The following is a 24258-nucleotide window of genomic DNA, read 5'->3' as shown; positions in this document are numbered from 1 at the left end:
TCAAGCAGTGACTGCACAGTTCTCATGGAAAAAAATGAGATAAGGGATGTAATGCGAGACCGTACGAGACGATGCGAGGTGAGGCTAGGCGAGTCGAGGTGAGGTTGCCAGGCGGGGGTGGGAGGTCAGCTGAGGAACAGGAAAAATTATGAATCAAAAGATGAAGTAAAGAAAAAAAATCATAGTTTGTCAATGTTAAAAATATTTTGTTGAAAGGATTTAATATTGAATTTGGAGCCCACAGGTAACGGTTATATGAAACTATTAGCCGAAAAAATTAAGATGCTCATTTTAAGGTGTAAAGAAAAAATATAAAGTTAGCAATAATAAAATTGGGGAATGGGGAACTTGTGAGGAATTTTGTTCTCCCCAATTTAAGTATTTTGAACAACTATTGTAGGTATTTTGGCAACCCTGATATCTATGCTGTATTATTGTCTATGATGGCGCCGCGTAAAGAAATTGGTTTTGAAGGTTAGAAATTATTTTTATGTTTATTGCTAATTCAATCCTGTAGATATTTTAATACCAGTAATTATTTTCACATTTCCTTCAGGTGAGGATTCCGGATCAGATTCAGAAAGTGCTTCCAGCAAAGGAAGTACTAGTAGAAGCCCTAGTCCGGCTGGATCAGGACATGGAAGTGCTAAATCAAGGTTTGTTTGTTTGTTTGGTTCACGTATTTAATATAAATCTACTGTGTTGACACACCTTTTATAAGTCTGTTTGTATTAAGATGTCCAATGCAGTGTTTTAAAACAAATATTGCATTGGTATTTCTAGCTGTCATTCGAGAAAAAATAATAATTTCGGTAATTATTCACGTTTCAGGTCTCAATCGCGTAGCAGGGATGGAAGTCCAACAGGCTCCGTTGCTTCCGCTCACTCGAATACCTCTGCTCAATCTCGTAAATCTAATGCCAGCGGAAACCAAGATAGATCCAGATCCAACTCACCTCAGTCTCACAAATCAAGATCTCAATCCCGTGGCTCTAACCGTTCTGGAAGTGTAGCGTCTCAAAAATCTGGTTCGAGAAGCCCTGACCATAGGTCTGGATCAGGAAGTCCCGCAGGAAGTGTGAAATCAAGATCTCAAAGCCCGGCAGAACGAACTTCAAAGTCACGTTCGAGAAGTGGAAGTCAGAGACGTTCCCGGTCTGGGAGTGTACAGTCAAGGTCACCTAGTCCCAGGTCAAGATCCCACAGCCCCAAGTCTCCCATTGCCAGTGGCAAGTCACGATCCCACAGCCCAGCGTCACCAGTGGCAAGTGGTAAATCTAGATCCCACAGCCCAACGTCACCAGTGGCAAGTGGTAAATCTAGATCTCACAGCCCAACATCACCAGTGGCAAGTGGTAAATCTAGATCCCACAGCCCAGCGTCTGCTGTAGCTAGTGGAAAATCCAGATCCCACAGTAAGTCTCCTGTCGCCAGTGGAAAGTCTAGATCGCATAGTCCAGCATCGGCGGTGGCAAGTGGAAAGTCAAGATCCCACAGCAAGTCTCCCGTCCCTAGTGGGAAGTCTAGATCCCAGAGTCCAGGGTCCCCTATTGCAAGTGGAAAATCCAGATCCCAGAGTCCTGGGTCGCCTGTTGCAAGCGGAAAGTCACGTTCCCATAGCCCCACGTCTCCAGTCGCTAGTGGGAAATCCAGATCTCAAACCCCAAAGTCTCGGGCTGCCAGTGGGAAGTCGAGGTCTCCATCCGGCAGCCCCGTGTCGGGAAAAGCAAAAAGCAAATCTCCATCGAGGAGTCTGAGGTCGCCAGTAGTTGCCAGAGACAGTCGCTCTAATACACCAGATCTACAAATTGATGATGAAAGAAGGTTAGTAGTATAATTGAACGTGTACTTCTAGGATCACGTTATTTTAATTATTTTCGAAGATATAGCAATTTAAAACAAATTAAAGAAATTCGCGCGGGACCTCTATTTTCACCCAGAATCAGCATAGCGCCAGCGTAAAAACTACCCGGCCGAAATGTGTTAATTATATCGGTTTGTGTATGTGAACTAGTTAGTACTAGTTCGGTAACTTCTCAGCACAAGTGAGAAGTTGACCTGATACATAGATGACTCCAGCAGGTCTTATTTTGTTCTGGCATTCTATAATACTATTCTTCACTAGCTTGCATACAAATAGACAAAAATTTCAGAGCAACGAGGAAGTGTATCAATACAGCATGTGGGTATTTTGAGGAGCTCGACAGATCACACTATAAGTTGGTATTACTGCATTAGAGCGATGAAGTTACACGTTATGAAGAATGTATTAGTTTTCATTGAGATTATGTTAAGAAAAGCAGAAAAAAAAAGTTGTTTTCTTTGTTAGAAACTTTTCACCCCACCTTCGTATATAGCCATAATAAAACCAATTATGGATTTCCTGCTTGTGACTTTACCTCTAATAAGACAATATTTAAAAAATTGTTATATTATTTATAAGAATATTAATAATGTAAAACAAAAAATAGCTTGTGACAAGTAAGAAAACCATTTATTTTGTGAAGCTTATTCTGGTGGTAATCGACAACTAATCTTTCATTCCTTGTGTTTTAATTTGTAGATCTCGCTCTGGATCACGGACTTCCCGCCACAGTGAGGCTTCCGACAAAAGTGCAGGTACTTATTGATTTATAGGGCTGACACACTTGTGCTGTACTCTCATGGCTTGGCCTATTTCAGCATATCGCTTGCCATATATTCCCAATGGGAATTATCGCTTATAGCGTGGTCTGTCACAGGCATTATACAGTGCATACATTTTGGAAGGTGGGTATTGGTACCGCGAATCCAGGAACCATTCATCGGATAACCAACACCCTTGCCACAGGTCACCTCAAGTGGTTCACTATATTTGATGAATTAGCAGGGGTGCTTGGTTCCATGGGGTGAGGATTGTCTAGGTCTTGGCGGCAGATGCGTCTGCCCACCTACTGTGTAGCGGGCAGGATTTGGAGAGTCTGGTTGTGGGAGATCTTTTTACCTCGGGACTTGCGACCCAGTGGAAGGGATGAATTCAAACATCCGTCACTCCTGGACACACTGACCCCAAGATTCTTACTCACCCCTCATACCTTTTTCCTTACCAGATCTTCCTCTCCTTCCTCTCCTTAAAAAACCTTCCATAGCATCCCAAAAGATGAAATAAGCACTGAAGGAAATTATTTTCCTCAGCGCATCCTGTGTTGAGCTATTATATAAAAAGAAAAAAAGGTGCATACTTTATGGCTAAGATTTATTGATAAGATGATCTTTTTGGTGATGTATAACTTTCACAGCTCTGTTTCCCCTGAGGATACTTATTTTTAATAATAATTGTTTTAGGTAAAAAGAAGAAGAAGGCTACCGTGCTGTCGGACTCGGAGGATAGCGATGTAGGGGCCAAGAAGGAGAAGAAGAAGAGGAAGCATGCTGTCCTCTCTGGAGAAGAGAGCGGGAGCGACCAAGACAAATCCGCTTCTCCCAAGAAGATGAAGAATCTCATTGATACAGATGAATCAGAGCCGGAAACACAAGGAGATAAACCTGATACAGGTACAATGCCTAAATTTACTTTCATTTTAACCATTTTTATATTGTTTGAATATCGCTATTTTATATTATGCTATTTCAAGTGCAGTCAATATGTATTATGAATGGAGCTACATAAATCAAATATTTGTGTGGGAAAAACTAAAATCAAAGACACATTCAAATTTAAAAAAAATCCTACCTTCAAAATATCTATTGCTTGTTTTCGAGATTTAGTCCACGCATTTGGTTTTTAGTCAGCAGGTTGTGGGGGAAATACTCGCCTCAGAACAAAGTTTACTAAGAAAAATTTATTTTCTTTGCAATGAGGGTATTGCCATTCTGCTTTGTGCTTAATGTTTTAAACTAAATCTTTTTTTTTTTATTTTTAATAAAATAAATTATTTTCTTAACACCATCGTTTAATCAAAAAGGTTCTGATATCTATGTGTAATACATATCTGTTTATCCTGATGAAGAAACCATTGGTTTTGAAACATGTTTGATCCTTTTGATTAAATAATGGTTAAGTGTTTAAAGTTATTTATTTTATTTAAGTCAAAATGATGCCACAAAGTGATTAACCAAGTATGTATTCAACTCTTATATTTCTTGTCAGTGACGGCGGATGCTCTTTTCGGAGATGCTTCGGATATCAGCTCCGAGGACGAAGCTCGTGAGGGATCTGCTTCCCCGCGACGGGACAGCGGGCGCGAGGAACTCTCTGACCGAGAGGACGATGCTCGGAGGTCCGACGGCAGCGAGGGCCGAAGGAGTGGGGATGAGGTTAATACTTGCCTTTTCGTTGCTTTTGTTGTGAGAATATATTGCATTTGTGAGCAGGAGATGTCCATTTTGTGAACAGTAAATCCAAGGTCGTGGAATAATTGTGCAGTTATGAATATTTCGCAAAGCTTTAAAATTGTGTGATATAGAATTTTCCTCTTTGTTTTCTTAGGAAGAACGAGTGAAGGAGCCCGAGCCGGAAGCCGAGCCGCTGGTAGAGACGCGAATCGACGCAGACATTCCCAAGATCACCACCGACCTCGGCAAAGAACTGCACTTTGTCAAGCTGCCCAATTTCCTGTCCGTGGAGACACGCCCTTATGACAAAGAGACCTACGAGGATGAGATTGATGATGAGGAGATGCTGGATGAAGAAGGTCGCGCCAGGTGAGATATATTTTATTCAAGATATTCCAAAGATCACAACCGACCTCGGAATGTTTTTCTTTTAAATTAATTGATTTATTAATATTTTAATTTCAGGCTGAAACTAAAAGTGGAAAACACAATAAGATGGAGAACAGAGTTTGACCGCAGCGGAGACGCGATAAAGGAGTCCAACGCGCGCCTTGTCAAGTGGTCCGATGGAAGCATCTCTCTTCACCTGGGATCCGAAATCTTTGATGTCTACAAACAACCGCTTCATGCAAGTACTAATTAATAATACATATCAGTATATTGTTGGTATTTTCAAAATGACACTAATTGTAATTTGAATCACCAGCTTTCTTTTCTAATGAAAGTCTTAACACATTTCGGCCGGGTATTTTTTGCACTGGCGCTATGCCGAGTCCGGGCCAAAATAAAGGTCCTGTGCGAATTTTTTTAATATGTTCTAAATTGCTATATCTTCGAAAATAATCAAAATATTTTAATAAAAATTTCTACATAGCAACTCAGCATACCCAAGCTATAAAAGTACTAAACGAATATGGAATAATTTTTAAATGCAACTCAATTAACCTTGTAATACATTTATTACGGTTCGCCCATCGGTGTTTGCTCATACCTGCTTTCTTTAAATACACCCAACATCTCTCGCTCGCTTGCACATAGGAGTTGAGTGGGTGCAGAACGCAGAAAGAGATTTGAATCGGGTTTCACGGTCATAAAAACCCTCATTCCAGGAATTGAATTATTTCACTAACAAATAGTATACTATCCTTTGTGTTGAAATACTGATGTAAACGAAAGGCACGAAAATAAATTTAAAAAAAGACTTCATTACGATTCGATAATTATGTTATGGCATATAGTTGGGATCTTTACAAAGAGATTGGTATATAATATTCATGTAAAAACATTGAATAATTCCATCTTTTCTGCCATTGAAATGAGGCCGGCACAAAAGGTAGAACTACCCTTCCCGGTCTTAAGCATCAATCGACCGAACAGGTAGAACTACCTTTCCCGGCCGAAGTGTGTTAGATGTTCTAAAATTTGAGGCTCAATCATCACTCATTCCTCTTATTTATTGTTTGCTGATGACCTAAAACTCTACCGCATAATAAAAAATCTCGCTGACTGTGTCCTCCTACAAATCGATGTGAACTCTGTCGCAAACTGGGCAAAAATTAACTGCTTAAGCTTCAGTGCACTTAAATGCAATATAGTCTCTTTCACAAGGGCAAAACAGACGATCATATTTGAATATTCAATTAACGATAACATTTTTCATCGCTTTAGTCAAATAAAAGATCTAGGGGTTACTTTTGACAGCAAAATGACATTCCACCAGCACACAAATGACTTATGCAACAGAGCATATAAACTGCTGGGCTTTGTCATTCGCAATTCACGCTCATTTCAAAACCCACTAACCATTAGGCTACTTTACAACTCACTGGTGCTAAGTGTACTGGAGTCGAATTGTATTATCTGGGCCCCATTTGAAGCATCCTATATTTTAAACATTGAAAGAGTTCATAAAAAATTCCTAGGTTTTTTATTTTTACGCCTCTATGGCACATATCCATATTTATATCCATCGAGATTTATTCTAGGTATGACTAACTACCATTCTCTAGAAACTCGTAGATGTTTTGCGTTGCTAAAATATTTCTTTCAATTAATCAATGGCCTCGTCTCTAACGGTGAGACTCTGGCGCAAATCAATTTATTTGTCCCAGAGTCTCACTCTCGGGCACGTCACCATAACATATTATATTGCCGATTGAGTCGTACAAATCTGTACCCGAATTCGCCCGTGGGAAGAGCGATACGCTATTTAAATATATTAGGTAAAAATTTTGACAAATTCTTCGGAAAATTCAATGAGTTTGTAAGGTATTTGGCGCTACATTCTCACTGTGAAAATGGTACTTTTACAATTAGTTAGATAAAATATCTGTAATGTTGTAAAATTTTTTGTACACAAATAAAATAAAATAAATGTTAGAAGATATTGAGATAATTATTTCTTCAACCTACTTTTTTAATACATTTTTTTTTTTTTGATAAAGTTAACTAACTATTCTGAGGAAACGTCTTACGATGTAAACATGAAATCCGGAAAGTGGAAAAACTGTGGTTGGCTGGTAAAACTGTATGAAATCCATACTGACTTAAGTTTTACCGGCCAGCCACAGAAATGTTGTTTGTGAAATGATGGAGGACCAGCAGAGGATTGAAACCACAATGCCTGTGTGGATATCCATAGCTTTGAACCACTCGACCAACTAACAATTTTTATTATCTACTTTTAAAAAAATATTTAAATATTTATAAATATCTGGTTCCAGGGTGACTTCAATCATCTGTTTGTGAGGCAAGGCACGGGTCTGCTGGGGCAGGCCGTGTTCAGGACCAAGCTGACCTTCCGGCCGCACTCCACCGAGTCCTTCACGCACAGGAAGATGACCATGTCCCTGGCCGACCGTTCCACCAAGACCTCGGGCATCAAGATCCTGTCCCAAGTGGGCATCGATCCTGACCAGGACAGGCAGTTCCAGCTCAAGGTATAGTATATATTATATTTCTATAATTCTCATTAGTCAGAAGTACACTGGAATGTGCTTCGCAAATTTGTAACCCACAGTATAAACTGTACATCGATGGCGTAGAACGTATTCAAAACAAATTTATAAAATATCTTACCATCAAATTCAACAATAATTTTTAATGTACATTTCAATGTTTGCAACAAAGGCGAACATTAGCTTGAGTGATTTAACATTTCTACATAAAATTTTAAACAATAGCATCGACTGTACTGAATTTCTGTGCCTAATTAATTTTAACATACTTTTAGACGTACCTGCCATACAGCACTATTCTATAAGCCTAATTAGGGGCCCCATGCCAAGCAGGAGGGTGTAACTCCGATCGAAAATTGGAACCGTGAATATTGTGACGTCATATTGTTGCCTAACTATATCCACCAATGAAAAACTCTGAAAGTCTATGAAATAAATTTTCAGAGTTTTTCAATGGTGTATAGTATAATAAGTAGGCTCCGAATGAGAATTGTACTATTGGTTAATTGTATCTATTGTTTTTTTAGGACCAATTTGTTTCATACAAAAAGCCTGAAGATATTGATCTAGTGGGTGGTTTATTTATGGGGCCAAGTTAACCACCATTCCCAAGGATCGCATCCCCGTGACGGAATGAACGACAGGAGCTCTATAAATAACTTATTTACTGACTGATTGTGATTGTGTTTCCAGAAAGAGGAGCAAGAGCTGCGCATGTCTATGCGCATGCGCGGGGGCATGGCTCGACCGTCAGGACGACGGGGCGCGGCCAAGCGTGGCACGGCGGCGGCGGGAGACGAGGGCTCAGACGACGATGGAGCCATCAGCCTCAACGCCATTAAGAACAAGTACAAGCCCGGACAGCAAAGCAGGCAACGTAAGACCGTTTACTGAAATATACAATACATTCCCAATAATAATATATATATTTTAATATTTGGCTAATTTATAGAGCACCATTTTTGTGAAAAAATACCTTAAGAACAAATCCCATTAGCAATCTTCAAAAACTATTTTTTTGCATTGCCAACTTCTAAATGATTATTTTATAGAAACCGAGCACTTCATGTGTTATAATTGTTGAATATATTATATAAAATTATTTTTCAACTTTGTCATTTTTAAAATTATATTCATGAAAAAAATTGAAACAAAATGATTTTTCATTTTTAAAAATATGTCAGTCATATTGCGAAAGAACTGTAAGTGAGAAAAGTGTTTTGAATATTTACAGCCTAACTACTAACAAATCACTTCACAAACGTTAAAAGGTGTTGTTACTTATTGTAAAAAGAAGTATCTTTAACTGGGCTCTGAAAGAAATAGCAATGTTGGATTTTCCGCAGACTGACATGTGAAATTCCAGTCTTGAAAAAGTTAGATTATTTCGGACACATTATTCTTTAATTGACTGTTTCTGCGTCAATTTAATAAGAATTCTATGAAAGTGATTTTTTTTTAATAAAACAAATGTTTTGTTTTGCGCTAACAATGAATGCAAAATTTTTGTGTTCTCTGGGAATTATTATATTTTTATAATATGAACGAAATTAAATGTGAGGTGACAGTTTTCTTGCAGATTAGCAAGGATGCAGGAATGTGTTTTCAAAATTCCGCATTCTCTTAATTTTTCGAAATTTGGAGTAAAAATATTTTTATTTTAAAATTTTCATGTTTGAAATTAAAAAATTTCAATTTATAAATATCAAAGTCTATTTAAATACAAAAATCTAAAAGATAATTTTATCTAGTTCCTTAAAATGGTATATATTTTTACTACTTTTTCAAAATGAAGAAATTTATTGTACATTTAAAATACCTTGGATATATTCCGAAATTCAATGAGAAATTTCTTGTTAATACAACAGATAAACAACTCCCTTTGGCTCTGTAAACAATGTATATATTTTTCCACAAACTATTTTATGTCAGTTTCTATATTATACGTAATGTTTTTACATACACAGTCGTTTACCAATTGAATAAAATTTTCACCACGGTTTTAAGTAAGACCGTTAGAAATTGTAGGAATGCTAAAGAAACTTATCTTATAAATGAGTGTGTTGCTTTAGCAGTTGTGGTGTTTTTACAAAGCAAAGATGTAAAGCATGGCAATATTTCTGCATTTATATTATTTTTTAAATGTTTTTTGCATTACATGTTTGAATTGTACTAATCGTCGGCTTTCTGCCAAAAGTCATTAACTCTTACCACTCCATTATTTTTTAATATTTTTTTTCAGCCAACTCTAATTTAAATAATGGCAAAATATTAATTTACTGGTAGGCAGTTACAAAAAAAATCGTTAAAAATTCATTCGTTATGATTTATTCTTCAAATAAAAAACAGTTTACAGAAAATATTATGAACTACTTATATTTTTGCATAGTATGGTACTTTTTAAAACATTCTCCAGGATGGAGACCAGGTTTTCTGGAACAGGTCTCACTAAACCACACTGTTTTGTGACTTTCGACATTTGTTGTACTGTCATCATTATTATTGTTATTTTCTGTGCTGTTAACACTATCATCATAAGGATCTTCAAAATCACAAGCAACAGGCTCGTACTCACTGTCACTTTCATAAGATTCATCTTCCGAAAACACTTGGTATTCAGATGCGAAGTTCCCGCCATTTTAGGTTATGTGAATTTGCAAAGGTTATTTTATAGTAAAATAAAAACGGAAAACAGTCAAAATCTTATGAAAACGTGAATTTAAATGTTTTTTTATCGAATAATCGCAAGAAACAACGTCACGTGTCAAGTTTTGCTCACGAAAATACGCGCGCATGTCTTATCTCGTCGGCCACCAGCCGACAACTGAGTTGTAGCGTACAAATAGTGATGTCCGCTGGCACCCGACAAATGAGTGGTAAGGGTTAACTACATAAAATGTTGATTCTGGGATAATCGACTTTAAAATTTCAGCTACCTTTAATCAGTTATATCTGAGCTAAAATAATAATAAAATCGATTTTTTTAAATACGTTTTTATTCTTACAACTGCTTTTATGTGGGAATTGAACTTTTTTGTTTTATTCATATTAATAGGAAAAAATAATAAAAACTTCACTTAGTGACTTTTCGCAAACGTCATGAAACAACTATTCTTAATATTTTTTGTCTCGCAAGAAGCCACCAAAATGTTTTAGTGATTTTTAAGTCGGTATGTATAATTTATTAGGAGTATTTTATATAACTTTCCGCACATTATCCAACTTTCAAAAATTATGAAATATGTTAGTGATTTTTTTATTAAAAATTGTTGGTATTATATGACTATTGGAGACTATTGGTAGTGGTACTAAGATGCACAATTAGCTGTAAAAAAATTGTTAATTGACATGATGGGTGATTTACTATAGAAAGCATGAAAACATAGGTAGATTGGGGCTTCTAACTCGATTTTGACAAAAATGTCACTTAATGACTCCTGGCAGTAAACTGGCCTAATAGGTTGGTTGAGTTTGTTATCTTTGCTACTTTTGCTGAATTTAAATCTGACTGTATCCACTTCTAGCTGCCGGTGGTCAAATCTACTCCTCGGACGAAGATGCATCAGACGTGGAGACACATAAAGCGCGGAGGCTGGACCGGGCCAAAGCGTTGGAGGACTCGGAGGACGAGAGTGGGTCGGGCTCAGAGCGCGGCGACAAGAGGGGCTCGGCTTCGCGCTCTCCCTCCCCGCCTGACAAACAAGTCAGTGCTTCTGAATCTGACGCTTGATCATGACACTTTTAAATTGATATTGTGTGCCTCTGAATCTGAGCATTGTAATCCCTGCACTCTGATATTTGGAAATTATTGTTGTTTGCCCGGGAATCTGAAAATTGATGATAATAATATTATTTTATCATGTTTTGTAACAGAATCTTATGCTATAGATAAAAAATATTTACCTCATCTGAGGGTTAATAGATGTTTGCCCGCGATTCAGGAAGTTGAAAGTGACTTAGGTTGGGTTGTTTCGCAGAATTTGAACAATTCATCAAATTTCAAAGTTAATATTCATGTTTTGTAAAAGTCCACTACTATCCAAGTACTGTGAAACAACCGGCCCGTGATGAAATAATAACAGAACATGAATTTTAATATTGAAATTAGATGAATTGTTAAAATTCTACAAAACAACCCATCCTTAGTATTGACAATGGACACTATTTATGAATACATATTATGTTTATTTATTGTTATTAAGTTTAATTTGTAGAACTCCATTTTATTTTTTTATTTTATATATATACAATAATATTATTATTGGGTTTATAAAAACAGTTTATTTTTAAACAAGTTCTGCTGTGTAATTATTATTACGCGTGACAGCTGTTTCGCCCTCTGAAGGTAAGGAAGACAGTTTGATAATGCCTTCAGAGGGCGAAACAGCTGTCACGCGTAATAATAATTACACAGCAGAACTTGTTTAAAAATAAACTGTTTTTATAAACCCAATAATAATATTATTGTATATATATAAAATAAAAAAACATATTATGTTGATATGCTATTAAATTACATGGATGGCTGAAATCCATCCAAAGGGCCACTGATCCCACATTCTATTACATATTTCATTTTGTTTCTTGCGTTTAATAAATTGAATTAAAGTGTTTCCCACCATAACACACAGCCCCATTGGGGTAACCAAAATCGCCTGATTTGTGTAAAATATCAGCATCATAAGTGGAAACCAAATAATTCAGTACACAAACTTGGCTGAGTTGGCATTGCATCTGGTTCCCATCCATGCATTGGCACTACATAGTATTATTATAGCTATTATGTAAATCATTATGAAGATTATTGTATTGGGCTGTAACAATCTCCAATGTGACAAAATTGTTATTTTACAGATAGGTATGAATGTACATAATATGTTCAGAAGTCAAGAGATGTAATTATTTTATTGTGAAGAAAGAGAATATGTATTATATGACCGGTCAGTGGTTGAGTGGGCATAGCGCTTGGGTTTCACCCGAGCGTCGCGTGTTCGATCCCTCGGCTGGTTACGTCCTCCATCACAACACAAGCAACATTTTCGGCTTTCTGTGGTGGTAGTAGGAGATTTTCAAACATTGTTGGGTTATTCGTAACCCGGGAATGTTTGTCTTTCTTTTTAAAAAAAAAAAAAAAAATTATACATTTTTTGTATTGGAGAAGGAACACCCAAGCATATAATATCAATCAAAAGGAAGTAAACAAGTTCTTCTAAAATGAAGTGCTTCTAAGTTATGTAATTCTTATACTGAAATGTTAATGTTAAGAAACTAGTTTAATAATGTTGTTTATGTACTGACCATGAAAAAACAATATTTGTAAATAATACTTAATAAATTTATGTACCTATTTTTAATTTTGTTTGTTTGTTTTATTTTTATCGTGTTAATAATTGTTTGAGTTAGCTATCCATGTTTACTTGGTAAATCAATCCATTCTTATCTACTTACATATTTTCCACATTTCCCTCCAACACAATGTTATCTAGTGCGACTGTATCTTTTTCTGATTTTATGTTTCAAATTTGTCATTTGACAATCGCCTATATTGTCTTCAATGGTAAACATTACAATTTGAGGTTTTATTCATGAAGTATATTGTTTATTCCAACAATAAAATTAATTGTTATTTATTACTAGCTGTCCCTGGCATTGCCCGGGCTTTACAGTGTTTTTCGAAATCAGATGTGGACTGTTTTTTGATTTTTTCTCTTATTTTGAATGTCAAGTGTGGGAGTGGTTTTTCGATATCTCATGTAGATAGTGACACTCCTGTTTTGAAGGTCAAGTGTGTAAAATTTCATCAATCTCAGAATAAAACTGTAGATTTGTATAAAAAAACGCCCTGTGCCGCAGACACTCTTCTTTATATAAATATATATAGAATAGATATATTTTTATAAAACCGAATAAATAAGGACAAAACCATAGATATTATTACAATAATTTTATTAATTTCAAACAAGTAGCCAAGCAAAGCTGCCGTTTATAATGCAGCTTGTCTGCAGGTTCTGCTGTTTTAAAATTAAATAAAGATAAAATTATCTACAAGCTCTGTAGAAGTGCATAAGTTCTGAAGCCATAGAAGCAGCTATTTCCTTTACCAGATGGGTAAATTAAATAAGGTAGAAAAATAATTACCCCCAGGCCCTTAGTTATCTTTGGAAATGCTGTGTGGAGCTCTTTTTAGGAAAGGAAGAAGAGGAAGTTCTGTGAAGGAAAAAAGTATAAGTGTGGGTAGGAATCTGGAGGTCAGTGTGTCCAGGAGTGACAGACGTATGAATTCATCCCTCTCACGCAGCACTGTGATGTTCCAATAGTCCTGCTGGAGAGGTCAAAAGGTCTCCCTCAATCAGTCTCTCCCGACCACGGACAAGCCTCGCCCCATGAGCCTGGGCATCCCTGCTAAGTCACCAAATGTCCACTTGGGTTGACCTATGGCAGAGGAGTTGGTTATCCAATAAATGGTTCCCGGGGTAGCGGTACTCATACCCGCCTCCCAAATTATTTTAAAAGAGAATCCAGTCAAATATGATTTAAGATTTTCACGGCCAAAAGTATTGTTTTATTTGTTTTTGGGGTGTTATGCCGTGTTGCGCTAACTCCTTTAGCCAACGTTTCAGACAGCATTGCAGTGTCCATCATCAGGGCAGATGTGTTATTTAAAAAAAAAAAAAAGAGAATCCAGTCGGTTAAAATAAAAAATAATAAAAATTCACCTTTTAACTTGTACACCAGTACATATTCTTTTTTCTTACAAATGTTAATTTCATAGTTAAATAAAAAACAATGCTTTCGTTTCTCAAAGCTCGCCAAAATGAATGAAATCTTGCGGGGTACATGTGACATCATGCGTACCTCAGTTTTATCCGTTAACAGTAAAGTCAATCCCACTCTGGTGGGTATGAAATCAACAAATCCCAATTTAAATATTTAAAAAGATTTTCAAAAAAAATTTTGAAATTATTTGTATACCACAGTGGTAGCAAAATTATCCACATTCTAAAACACGCCATCGACCGACCCGGGAGGAAGCATTGTAAGATCTCTCAGAACACGCCGACCAATCGCTGGGTGTTTACGTCTCTTACAGTTTTAATCGTTTTTAATTAACACATTGTTTGCGGGAGACGCTTAAACGCGTCTTTTGCGTACTGTTGGTAGAGAGCGGGAGACGCTTAAAAGCGTTTTTCGTATTTGTACACTATTGGTAAAGCGCGGGAGACGCCAAAATGCGTTGTAGGTACACTTAGAGTAACAATATATTACGAGTAACGTATGATGTTGGTTACTCTGTGAAGTAAAAATTATGCGTCAGCTCTCGTGACACGCGTACTAGGTACCTGGCAATTCGTGGAATTAGGGTCGGGTGGCCGGCCGACTGTGGTCATAAAACATGCACTTGAAATAAAATAACTGTAAGATAAATGTTTCGTTTTCTTTTTAAATCATTATATTTCTTCAGTGTTAAAGCTATATTGTTTCGTTCAAGACATTCTCTATTTTCTTTTCTGCCTACATTCCGCTTTAAAAATTTCGTACAAAGTATTTGTGTGCTGTGCTCGAAAAGTTATTTGTTACATATTTGTTAGTTATTTGTTACATAATAAAGGGATATTTTTTCATAAAAAATACCCTATAAAATGGACTACGGTAATGATAATCGATTACAATAAATATATGAAAGGCATTCACCAAGCAGACCAATATCTTTCGTATTATTCTATTTTACTAAAAACCACTAAATGGACAAAAAGGCTAGCGAAGTATATAATAAATTGTGCATTATTCAACTCATTTGTTGTGTACAACTCCGTAAAAGAAAGGAAAATAAAATATAAACAATTTTTTAAGGAAATCGCAGAGCACTGGGTGGCTGATCAGATTTCGTCAGATAATAGTCAAGACCCGGAACCAACACCATCAACATCTGGTATCAGAAAAAAATCTTCAAAATCTGATCTTCTAGGAAGACTATCGATGGATATGAGAAAACATATATATTGGAAAAGATTGAAGGCCCTGGTAAAAATAAGAATCTGCGAAAGCGATGTCGTGTGTGCGCGGTACACAAAATACTTAGCGAAACCCGGTACATGTGTAAATTCTATGATGTACCTTTACATGAAGGGAATTGTTTCCAACGATTTTATACTTTCAAACAATATTAGTGTTTAGTGGTGTGTATTTAAAAAAATATATATATACTATTGTAGTGGTACGCAACTACTTCATTCGAACGAAATTCTAGAAGTCTCGATTTTTCCAAACAAGCTTCTTGGATGTTCTTTTATTTATTTGTTTGGAAAATTCTACATAGCAACCAAATTGTTCCAGAAGCTTCTTCACCTTTTAAAAGCGACAGCATGAAGAATCTAGTTAGTCAGTCAGTCATCAATCTGCCATCAGTTAACAAGGTGCTCAACGAGTGATAATCCGCGCACCTCACATGCGCGAAGGACATTCTTCCCGGCTCTGCTCATGGACTCCATCGGGACATCATCATAGCGCTTTGCCCCAGATCGCCGTTCCTGGCCAACGCTACATGGATTACAGCGCCCTGGTTCCAGCGTCTCTGACCAGCGCTTCATCCACTCACCATGACCACTACGAGGACACGTAGCATCCTCACTGGTCTACTCAGTTCCCGTTCAACCGCCTACAAGGTCCACCGCACCTTCGGCCTTCTCGTCAGCACTGGAGTACTGATTGCCAAGATCGCCAGTGCCTGACAGACAACGAGTCCGGTCAGCAGCGCCCGGCGTCGACTCACAGACCCGCGCTTGACCTGCCATCACCGCCTGCATCCGGAGAATACTACATTTGTCCTACGCCGACTCTCATCACGGCCCTGACTCATCAAATAAACACTCTGACCTTCACCACAACATCTTTCATTCCGTGCCTCCTCACCAGATCTCCAAAGTGGTGACCCCGACGTGATCGTGTCACCCCGACTCACCGGTAACCCCGTCTCAAAATGGGTGATCGGTGGAGGCACCATGGAGCTGCGTGCACCAGACCATCTCCGCACCAGCGCGGATAATAGTGCCCACCATGGTTACCTTGAGTGTATCCTCAGATTGTGTTGTGAACAGTGTTTGTAATTTATAATAATTTTGTTTTTCTAACCGTTTTATTTTTTTTTTTTTTACGTGAGAGAATATACAACAACTGTACAGTGGCCCTGAACCCAAGATAAATGCAACGATACCAGCACCAACCCTTCCTACTCCCATCAACAAGCAAGATCTGACTCAACTTTTCTTTCTATCGCGGCCCTCAACCATGCCGCTGGAAGGGGAGTCCTGTAGTGGTACGCAACTACTTCATTCGAACGAAATTCTAGAAGTCTCGATTTTTCCAAACAAGCTTCTTGGATGTTCTTTTATTTATTTGTTTGGAAAATTCTACATGGCAACCAAATTGTTCCAGAAGCTTCTTCACCTTTTAAAAGCGACAGCATGAAGAATCTAGTTAGTCAGTCAGTCATCAATCTGCCATCAGTTAACAATGTGCTCAACGAGTGATAATCCGCGCACCTCACTTGTGCGAAGGACATTCTTCCCGGCTCTGCTCATGGACTCCATCGGGACATCATCATAGCGCTTTGGCCCAGATCGCCGTCCCTGGCCAACGCTACATGGATTACAGCGCCCTGGTTCCAGCGTCTCTGACCAGCGCTTCATCCACTCACCATGACCACTACGAGGACACGTAGCATCCTCACTGGTCTACTCAGTTCCCGTTCAACCGCCTACAAGGTCCACCGCACCTTCGGCCTTCTCGTCAGCACTGGAGTACTGATTGCCAAGATCGCCAGTGCCTGACAGACAACGAGTCCGGTCACCAGCGCCCGGCGTCGACTCACAGACCCGCGCTTGACCTGCCATCACCGCCTGTATCCGGAGGATATTACATCTGTCCAACGTCATCTCATCACGGCTACCTGACTCATCAAATAAACACTCTGACCTTCACCACAACATCTTTCATTCCGAGCCTCCTCACCAGATCCCTAAACTATGTTGAATGTGCATAAAATGACTAAATCGACAATACAACAAAAGTGCAGTTTTTTCAAATTTTTTAAATTTAAACTTATATATCATAATTGTTTCTTCAAAAATATAAAAATTTGTGACCAGATCATAATAAAAAATTTCGAATGAGGTAAAATACTGAAAATTTTATTTAAATTTGATCAATAGTTCAGAAGTTATAGCTATTTTACATGAAACGGAATTTTGCGCGTGAACGTGATAAAAATTGCCCGCTTTACGGCGTAGATTGATTAAATAACCCCCCGCAAACATTGTGTTAATATTATACGTAATAAAACTTTTATATTCATAATCAGCGTTTGTTGATATATATGGATGTATTTTTAGGCCATATTATTTTTCACTCATTGTTATTTTCGAAACTGGAAGTGGTTTGTGAAGAATTGACTATCCTGTGATTTTTCACGGAATAATCATGTTCCACTATTATCATGCGAGTGGCAGTGCATGTGGACCGGATTCAGTAGTCGTACAGCGTTAGAGCGTTTCTGGATTCTCCAAACAAACACTTCCAGTTTTGAAAAGGATATTGAAATGTATTCAGTAATTAATAGTTCTAAAGTTTATGGACAGATGCACAACAAAAATTAGTATTTTTAATATTAAAAAATAGTATGAGACATCACCAATAACCCAATGATAACCCCGGTACTGGGATTCTGCCTAAGGAACGATGTGAATTCAACATGGAGATTGCCCAATGGACCTATGGCCTATCGCTAAAGTTTTTTTTAATATGAATGCTGCAGAAGAGTTCTGACTATTCCCAACTGTCTGTACCCAGTGAGACTATGGCAGCCCCAATTGAAGTATGTTGCGAGGCTGAATTTAGTGGGGAGTGAAAGGAGATGGCGTAGATGAAGGTGGAGAAGTACCTGGCTATCTAGACCTGGTCACCAAACACTGCTAAAGCCATTTCAAGGAACGTTCCATTTCTGAATGGTGGTCTTTTTGGAACGTGCTGCAAATATACATACTATATTATATTACTTTAGGTGAATTAACTACATATTATACTTGGTGACTTTGACTTTGCTAAAAATATTTCCTATGACATTGATGAACAAACAAAATAATATTGGGCCCAAATGAGATCCTTGCGGTACTCCGCTTGATGCCGCAAATTTCTAAGAAGTGAATGAATCCACCTTTACCGCTAAGTACCTTCCCAACAAATAACTCGTAAACCATTCAAACATGCTCCCTATCACTCCCAACAATTTTAATTTACGTATTAAGATTCTGTGGTTTACTTCATCAAATGCCTTACTGAAGTCAGTATATATGGAGTCAGTTTGATATGATGTGTTAAAGCCATGAACAATATCAACAGTGTATAATATTAAATTGGAAAGCGTTGATCTTCCTTCAATAAATCCATGTTGTGGTGAGATTACTCGTTTAAATTGGGTTATCAACTTGTCCAGTCCTTCGAAAATTTTGGGTAAAAAAGACATTATGCATATTGGCCTATAATTTGTTACTTCGCTCTTATTTCCTTTTTTGAAAATAGGCGTCAAATGACTAAACTTCCAAAGGTCAGGAAACACACCTGATGAGAGTGACTTCATAAATAACTTATGTATGGGATGTGACAATGAATGTATACAAGTAAATTGTATCCATTCATTGTCACATCTAGGTGGAACTTTATTGGGTCTTGCGGATTTGCGGGAATCGAGACTCTTCAGCTTAGATATAACGTCATCTATAGTTACTGTACAGTCAGATATATCAAGGTTTCTTAACCAAATTAGAACAAGAGTACTTACTGTCTACACTTTTACTAACATATTTATACACCACCAAAAAACTCAGCAAACAGATTAACAGTTTCCTGTAGATTTTGTGATTGTTTACAATTGAATGACATACTACTAGGTATATAAGTTCCATTTTCTTTTTGGGTTTTATGTTTACAAGACAAGGTTTTTTATGCAAAGCACAAAGGATAACAAATTATTATAAGCAATAATTATTAGCCTGAAACAAAAATAAATTGAAAAGATCTTCCAAGAAAAAATAAATAATGCCGCTAAAAAATGCCGCTGACGAGATAGTTATTAAAAATTTTTCACAGAAGATTTTTTCAATTTTTGTGTTGTAGTCTAATAATTTTTGCCTTTAATAAATATGTCATTGTAATCTGGGAAGAAGAAAATAAACAGACTGTATTAATTATCAATATATTGTCAGCATGTATTACAAATTTTTGTAATCATCAGTGTCCTCTTTCTGTGTGTTTTTTGGGCAGTTCTCTAGCTTGACGCATTTGCCCGTTTTCCTGTCCTTGACGTTGGGTTCATCGCATTCACAGCGGGACACGTCGCAGATGGTCATGGGCAACTTCCTGGCCACCGGGGAGGTGCATGTCCGCTCCGTGTAGACAGGGCCGCACCTGGGCGTGTAGGAGTGAGTGCCTACCGGACACTCGTACAAGCCTAGAAGACAAATCATCTATAATTTATGGCAGTGGCATTTCTTCACAGAGGGACAGTCCCTGCTGTATATTCCCGATGCTAAAAGAAAGAAACTGTCGATGCTTTGTCTGCACCAAAATGAACGAATTCTAAACTAAAAGCAATTAAAATTTGCAGAAATATAATATAAAAATTTATTTTGGATTATGTTCAAGCGATAGGCACGTAACGAGAATAGATGATGCAAATGTGAATGGTAGCAAAAGTCGGGGACGCCCAAGGATGACATGGCACGATGAAGTGAATCAGATACTTGAGTCGGGACATGTCAAGAGTCAGAATAATAGAAGAGTGTGTATGAGACGATGTGTGAATGTGAATGAGGCAAGGAGTGTGTGCCAAGACCGAGTTGTTTGGCGGTCCGTCCTCTCTCCCTACCCCTGCGGAGAAACGGCGTGAGTTAGTCAGTCGAACTTGGTTATAACGATCACGGCAATAGCGAGTTAACCTTCCAGCGGGCGCGCTGTCGTAAAATTTACGACAGACGCGCCTTATCGCTTCCCCCACTCTTTCCACTTAGTTGTGAGCATCGAGCTTCGAGCTATGCTAGAGTCAAATCAAATGTCAAATATTTACCGCAAGATATAAATGTTTTTCTCAAAGTGAGTTACGGTAGGGCTATTGAACCGATGACAGAAGAAGAAAACATAAGCTTTCCAAAACTCGGTGTTTGTCGGTTATGTGCACTGGATAAGAAAAGATCCTCAGCATCAATGAAGTGTTGCCGTTGCCAGTCCTTTACATGCAAGAACCATTCTTCAGTTGAGGTGGTTTGTAACAATTGTAAGGATGGGAATATTGATTCTGACTAAATAGGTCGATAGCAAATTTTGTTTTTAAATATTAAAATGTTTTGAGTGTTGCTTCGTTTTTTTAAGAAAGTCAATTTGTTTTTGTTTTAAGTACTGCCTATTATCATTCTTCATATCCTTAAAAAAATTCCCTAACATTTGTATAAAGAAAACACCACTTACATGGAGAAAACTTGATGACGTAAAATTTACGACAAGCGCCCGCTCAAGGGAAATTTCTCAACGCGCCCGCTGGAAGGTTAACGACTGTAAAGAGCAATTACATATCGATATTTTAGTTCAGGCTTATCTTTATATAATTGTTGGTTGTTATAACGAGGTCGATTCACTGATATACTGCGCAAATAATTTGGTCAACACAATTTCTGAATACGTGAATGGGTCTGAAAAAAAAACGAATAATTGGGAATTATTCTTGAAAAAAGTAATAATAAATCAAAAGGGATGGCGTAGCTGCCCGGAGCACAATGGCGGCTGGCGGGAAGTTCCTATTCCGTTAGGGACGTATTCATAGGCTTATGGCACTACCTGTGTAAGATTGTCGACTATGTGAAACATCACTATCTATAATTGTCATAAAATCTGCGAAAGTCAAGTGAAATTTTAACTCTGCAAATTTGATCCCTTTTTACGTCTTCTTTTGTATTACAGCTCATTGTCAATTTTGTTTTAAAAACCAATAAAAATGTTTATGACGGTGCCTAGTTACAAGTACTTAAAACCCTGCAGAGGGTAAATTTAAGACAGTGATGCACAACTTTTAGTAGAAAGGCCGCTTTGCCTATTTTTCAACAGCCCTAAGGTTTCTATTCATTTTTTTAAATTTTGTGTTATGCAAACCGGTTCTTCAAATTTAGTTCCATTTCGGAAATGCAGCGTTAATTAACCTAAACTCGATAAAAAATATTCTCAGCCAGGGTTTTCAAGAATTACCCCGAACGTTTTGTTTTTCTCTGTAGCCATGTGGGCATTGCATTAAGAATTGTTTGTGACAAGTAATATTTTACAGCCGAAAATCATAACAATCCCGCAAGGTAGTTATTTATGTCAAGTGCGATTTTACAAGCGGTACGATACACACAAGCTAGTGATAACACGATAGACAATTTAGTGATATTTTTCTTTGAAGCCTTGACCAGATGATGATAGTTACAATGCGTTAATAGAGGGGGAAATTGAGAAACATGACAGCGAAATCTTTAAAATAATCATTGATTATAAAGTTTGTTATTTTTATTTTTTCTGATACGCCTTTTTAAGTAATACCTACTCGTATTTTGAAAATATACTGCACATTTGTGAATATATTGATAGTAGAGGCATTTAAATAGGTACATACGACTTTTTAAAAACCGATTTGGATGTAATGAGTAGCGGTTATAGGGAGAATATGTAGTTGGTCCCCTCGTACTCGTTATAACCATGTTTGACTGTAAATTTAGAAATTTTATGTTTGGACATATATGGTTATTATTACACAAAGTACTCATACTTGCTTTTTATTTAAAGAGAATGGCAAAAAATTAAATAACATGAATTATTATGAATGCTTTACTTTGTCAAGGATGAATTAGCCTAGATATGTTTTTGGCCCGACCTTTCTACAATTGATTTCCAAATCAAATCAAAGAGAGAAGACAAACTTACCCCTAAAGCTTGATATAGTACAGGGTGTATCGGCACGTACCCGACAAACTTTAACCAGCTATTCCTTAGCATATTTGGAGTAAAAAATCTATAGTGCACTTTGCTGTCCGGCAACGTTTTTTTTAATAAAAAAATTACTATTCATATTTTCACCATATGTAACCACTGTTTTATCCTTTGTCAAAGTTTGAAAACCCATCTGGCAATATTTTATTCGAATTCCGTTGAATAATGCACGTGTGTACCTATATTGGCGCACTTTTACAATCACAACGAAATGGCACGGCACCATTCGTCTCATTTTTAATTATTATTATTTAGTGTGTGCGAAAGAGCGAAGACGTTTTTCGACATACTTGATTATAACAGCTGTTGAACACGAAAAGCAATGCCAATGACAGTGATGTAGTGTGGAAATTTTTATTTTTTTTGTTTTTAATTGAAAAAAAATGCTACCGGACAGCAAAGTGCCCATAACATTTTTTACTCCAAATGTGCTAAGGAATAGCTGGTTAAAGTTTGTCGGGTTAGTGCCGATACACCCTGTATAAATAAATTGAAAAATGTAGTTCTGTTGTAAAATGTAGTTTAAAAATTGTTTTAGATTCCTGAACAAACCCATATTTTCGTAATTAGTACCCAAAAGTTCAAAAATATATTTTTTGAAGCAATTAAGTGAAACGAAAAGGTACTTACAATGTCCCAATATTTCCTGGCAGCCCCTGTCGTGCTGGGGTTTGGATATCACAAGGACTACTGCAAACATCATCAGGCACAAAGCAATTGCAAACTTCATTTTTGGTTTATTAAACACTCACCACTTGACAAAAATATCTGTCTGATGACCTGCTCCTGCAAAACTGCTCTTTTATATGGAATAAAAATATAAATCTAACACGAGTTTATTTACCAATGGAAACATGGAAATAACATTTTATTGTAAACATCTAAACAGTTCAGCACACACTGCATATAATTGTAGATAACCTTGTCACCCATCAACACATAATATCTTATTTGTTATTTATTTATTCAAAAATAGTTTTTACATAAAAAAAAAAAAATCTGCACATATCACTAGGGCATTCCTGTGTCGAGATGTGCAGGTTTACAATTACATAATTTAATAAATACATATTAGTAAACTTAATTTAATAATAAACTTAATTTAATAATAAAATTAAATTTAAACCCACAAAAGAAAAGTCACACGGTTGTGTAGACCGGTAGCAAAAATAAACAAAATTTTAGTAACAAATGTACAAAAAAAAAAATGTCTACAAAAGAAACATTGGGCAATACGTCTGTAGTAAGTTGCCAACAATAATATTCTTCTGTAAAGTAAGGTATAGGTCTCGCAAGTTAAGTTGGCTTCATCACAGTACTCACACAGATGCAAAACTTACATACAGCGTGTTTCGATTTAAGATTGAAAAAAAAAACAATTGATGATTATTTCACAATTGAGAACTCTAAGCCAAAGCGTGTTGAAGTCGGTCACATAAAACTTATTTTGTTTTACGACATCGTTATTGAAATATTGAAGTTTATCATTTTTTTTTTCTAAACTAATGTGATAATTTTCAGGATTGAATTCAAATGGGTAGGTATTCTTAAAAAAGACAATGGTATTGCTAACAATTCTTAGTCATTTATGTAAGAATGCTGTACATAACAAACTTCCATCGATAATGACCCTAATTCACGGAAATTACGGCAATTGGAATTTATACCTAATTGTTTTTCGGGGAATAATTATTATTCTGACCAGAAATATTTATTTTACAAAGCATGTTTAATGTTAATTTGATATATTTCCTAGAAGTATAATTAACCCACATTTCCAAAATTTTATCGTTTCCTAGAATATTTATTTATCTATTTTAACGAAGGGATGGTTTCTTTATGTCTTTGAAAGAATCGCAAAGATGTGATTTTTTTTACAGGGTGTAGCAGTGCGTACTTCTGGGCGGCGAGTTCTTACCCG

At 36.9% G+C, this 24258-nt stretch overlaps 2 protein-coding genes across 2 annotated transcripts; one reads left to right on the top strand and one right to left on the bottom strand.

The window, feature by feature from the left end:
• Positions 1-433: 433 nt before the first annotated feature.
• Atu (Another transcription unit) lies at positions 434-11476 on the top strand. The gene is made up of 11 exons (XM_089640266.1): positions 434-474; positions 557-656; positions 832-1824; positions 2564-2619; positions 3325-3534; positions 4130-4296; positions 4469-4683; positions 4780-4942; positions 7038-7253; positions 7965-8148; positions 10796-11476. Exons 1-11 carry the CDS (start codon positions 441-443, stop codon positions 10999-11001), a joined length of 2544 nt encoding a protein of 847 aa, XP_089496392.1. The 5' UTR covers positions 434-440; the 3' UTR covers positions 11002-11476.
• An 8058-nt stretch (positions 11477-19534) lies between these two features.
• LOC149417376 (uncharacterized) lies at positions 19535-23126 on the bottom strand. Its single transcript, XM_089640581.1, has 2 exons — positions 22968-23126; positions 19535-19773 (listed from the first exon to the last, which is right to left on the bottom strand). The coding sequence occupies exons 1-2, from the start codon at positions 23065-23067 to the stop codon at positions 19535-19537; spliced, it is 339 nt and encodes a 112-aa protein (XP_089496707.1). The 5' UTR covers positions 23068-23126.
• Positions 23127-24258: the final 1132 nt, after the last annotated feature.

The sequence above is a fragment of the Hesperophylax consimilis genome, chromosome 15 (genome assembly GCF_061612785.1).
Source record: "Hesperophylax consimilis isolate HC1 chromosome 15, BYU_Hcon_1.0, whole genome shotgun sequence".
Lineage (NCBI taxonomy): Eukaryota > Metazoa > Arthropoda > Insecta > Trichoptera > Limnephilidae > Hesperophylax > Hesperophylax consimilis.
The sequence above is the reverse complement of the archived record's forward strand: the minus strand, read 5'-3'. Positions and strand labels throughout refer to the sequence as shown.

What these genes read in the sequence shown, in the direction of transcription:
- LOC149417376 (XM_089640581.1), bottom strand. Translation starts at nt 23,067, where the DNA reads ATGAAGTTTGCAATTGCTTTGTGCCTGATGATGTTTGCAGTAGTCCTT. An exon ending in CCAGGAAATATTGGGACATT is followed by an intron (nt 19,774 to 22,967) that starts GTAAGTACCTTT and finishes TTTGTCTTCTAG; the next exon opens with GCTTGTACGAGTGTCCGGTA.
- Atu (XM_089640266.1), top strand. Translation starts at nt 441, where the DNA reads ATGATGGCGCCGCGTAAAGAAATTGGTTTTGAAG. An exon ending in GCCGAAGGAGTGGGGATGAG is followed by an intron (nt 4,297 to 4,468) that starts GTTAATACTTGC and finishes TTGTTTTCTTAG; the next exon opens with GAAGAACGAGTGAAGGAGCC. An exon ending in TCTACAAACAACCGCTTCAT is followed by an intron (nt 4,943 to 7,037) that starts GCAAGTACTAAT and finishes ATCTGGTTCCAG; the next exon opens with GGTGACTTCAATCATCTGTT.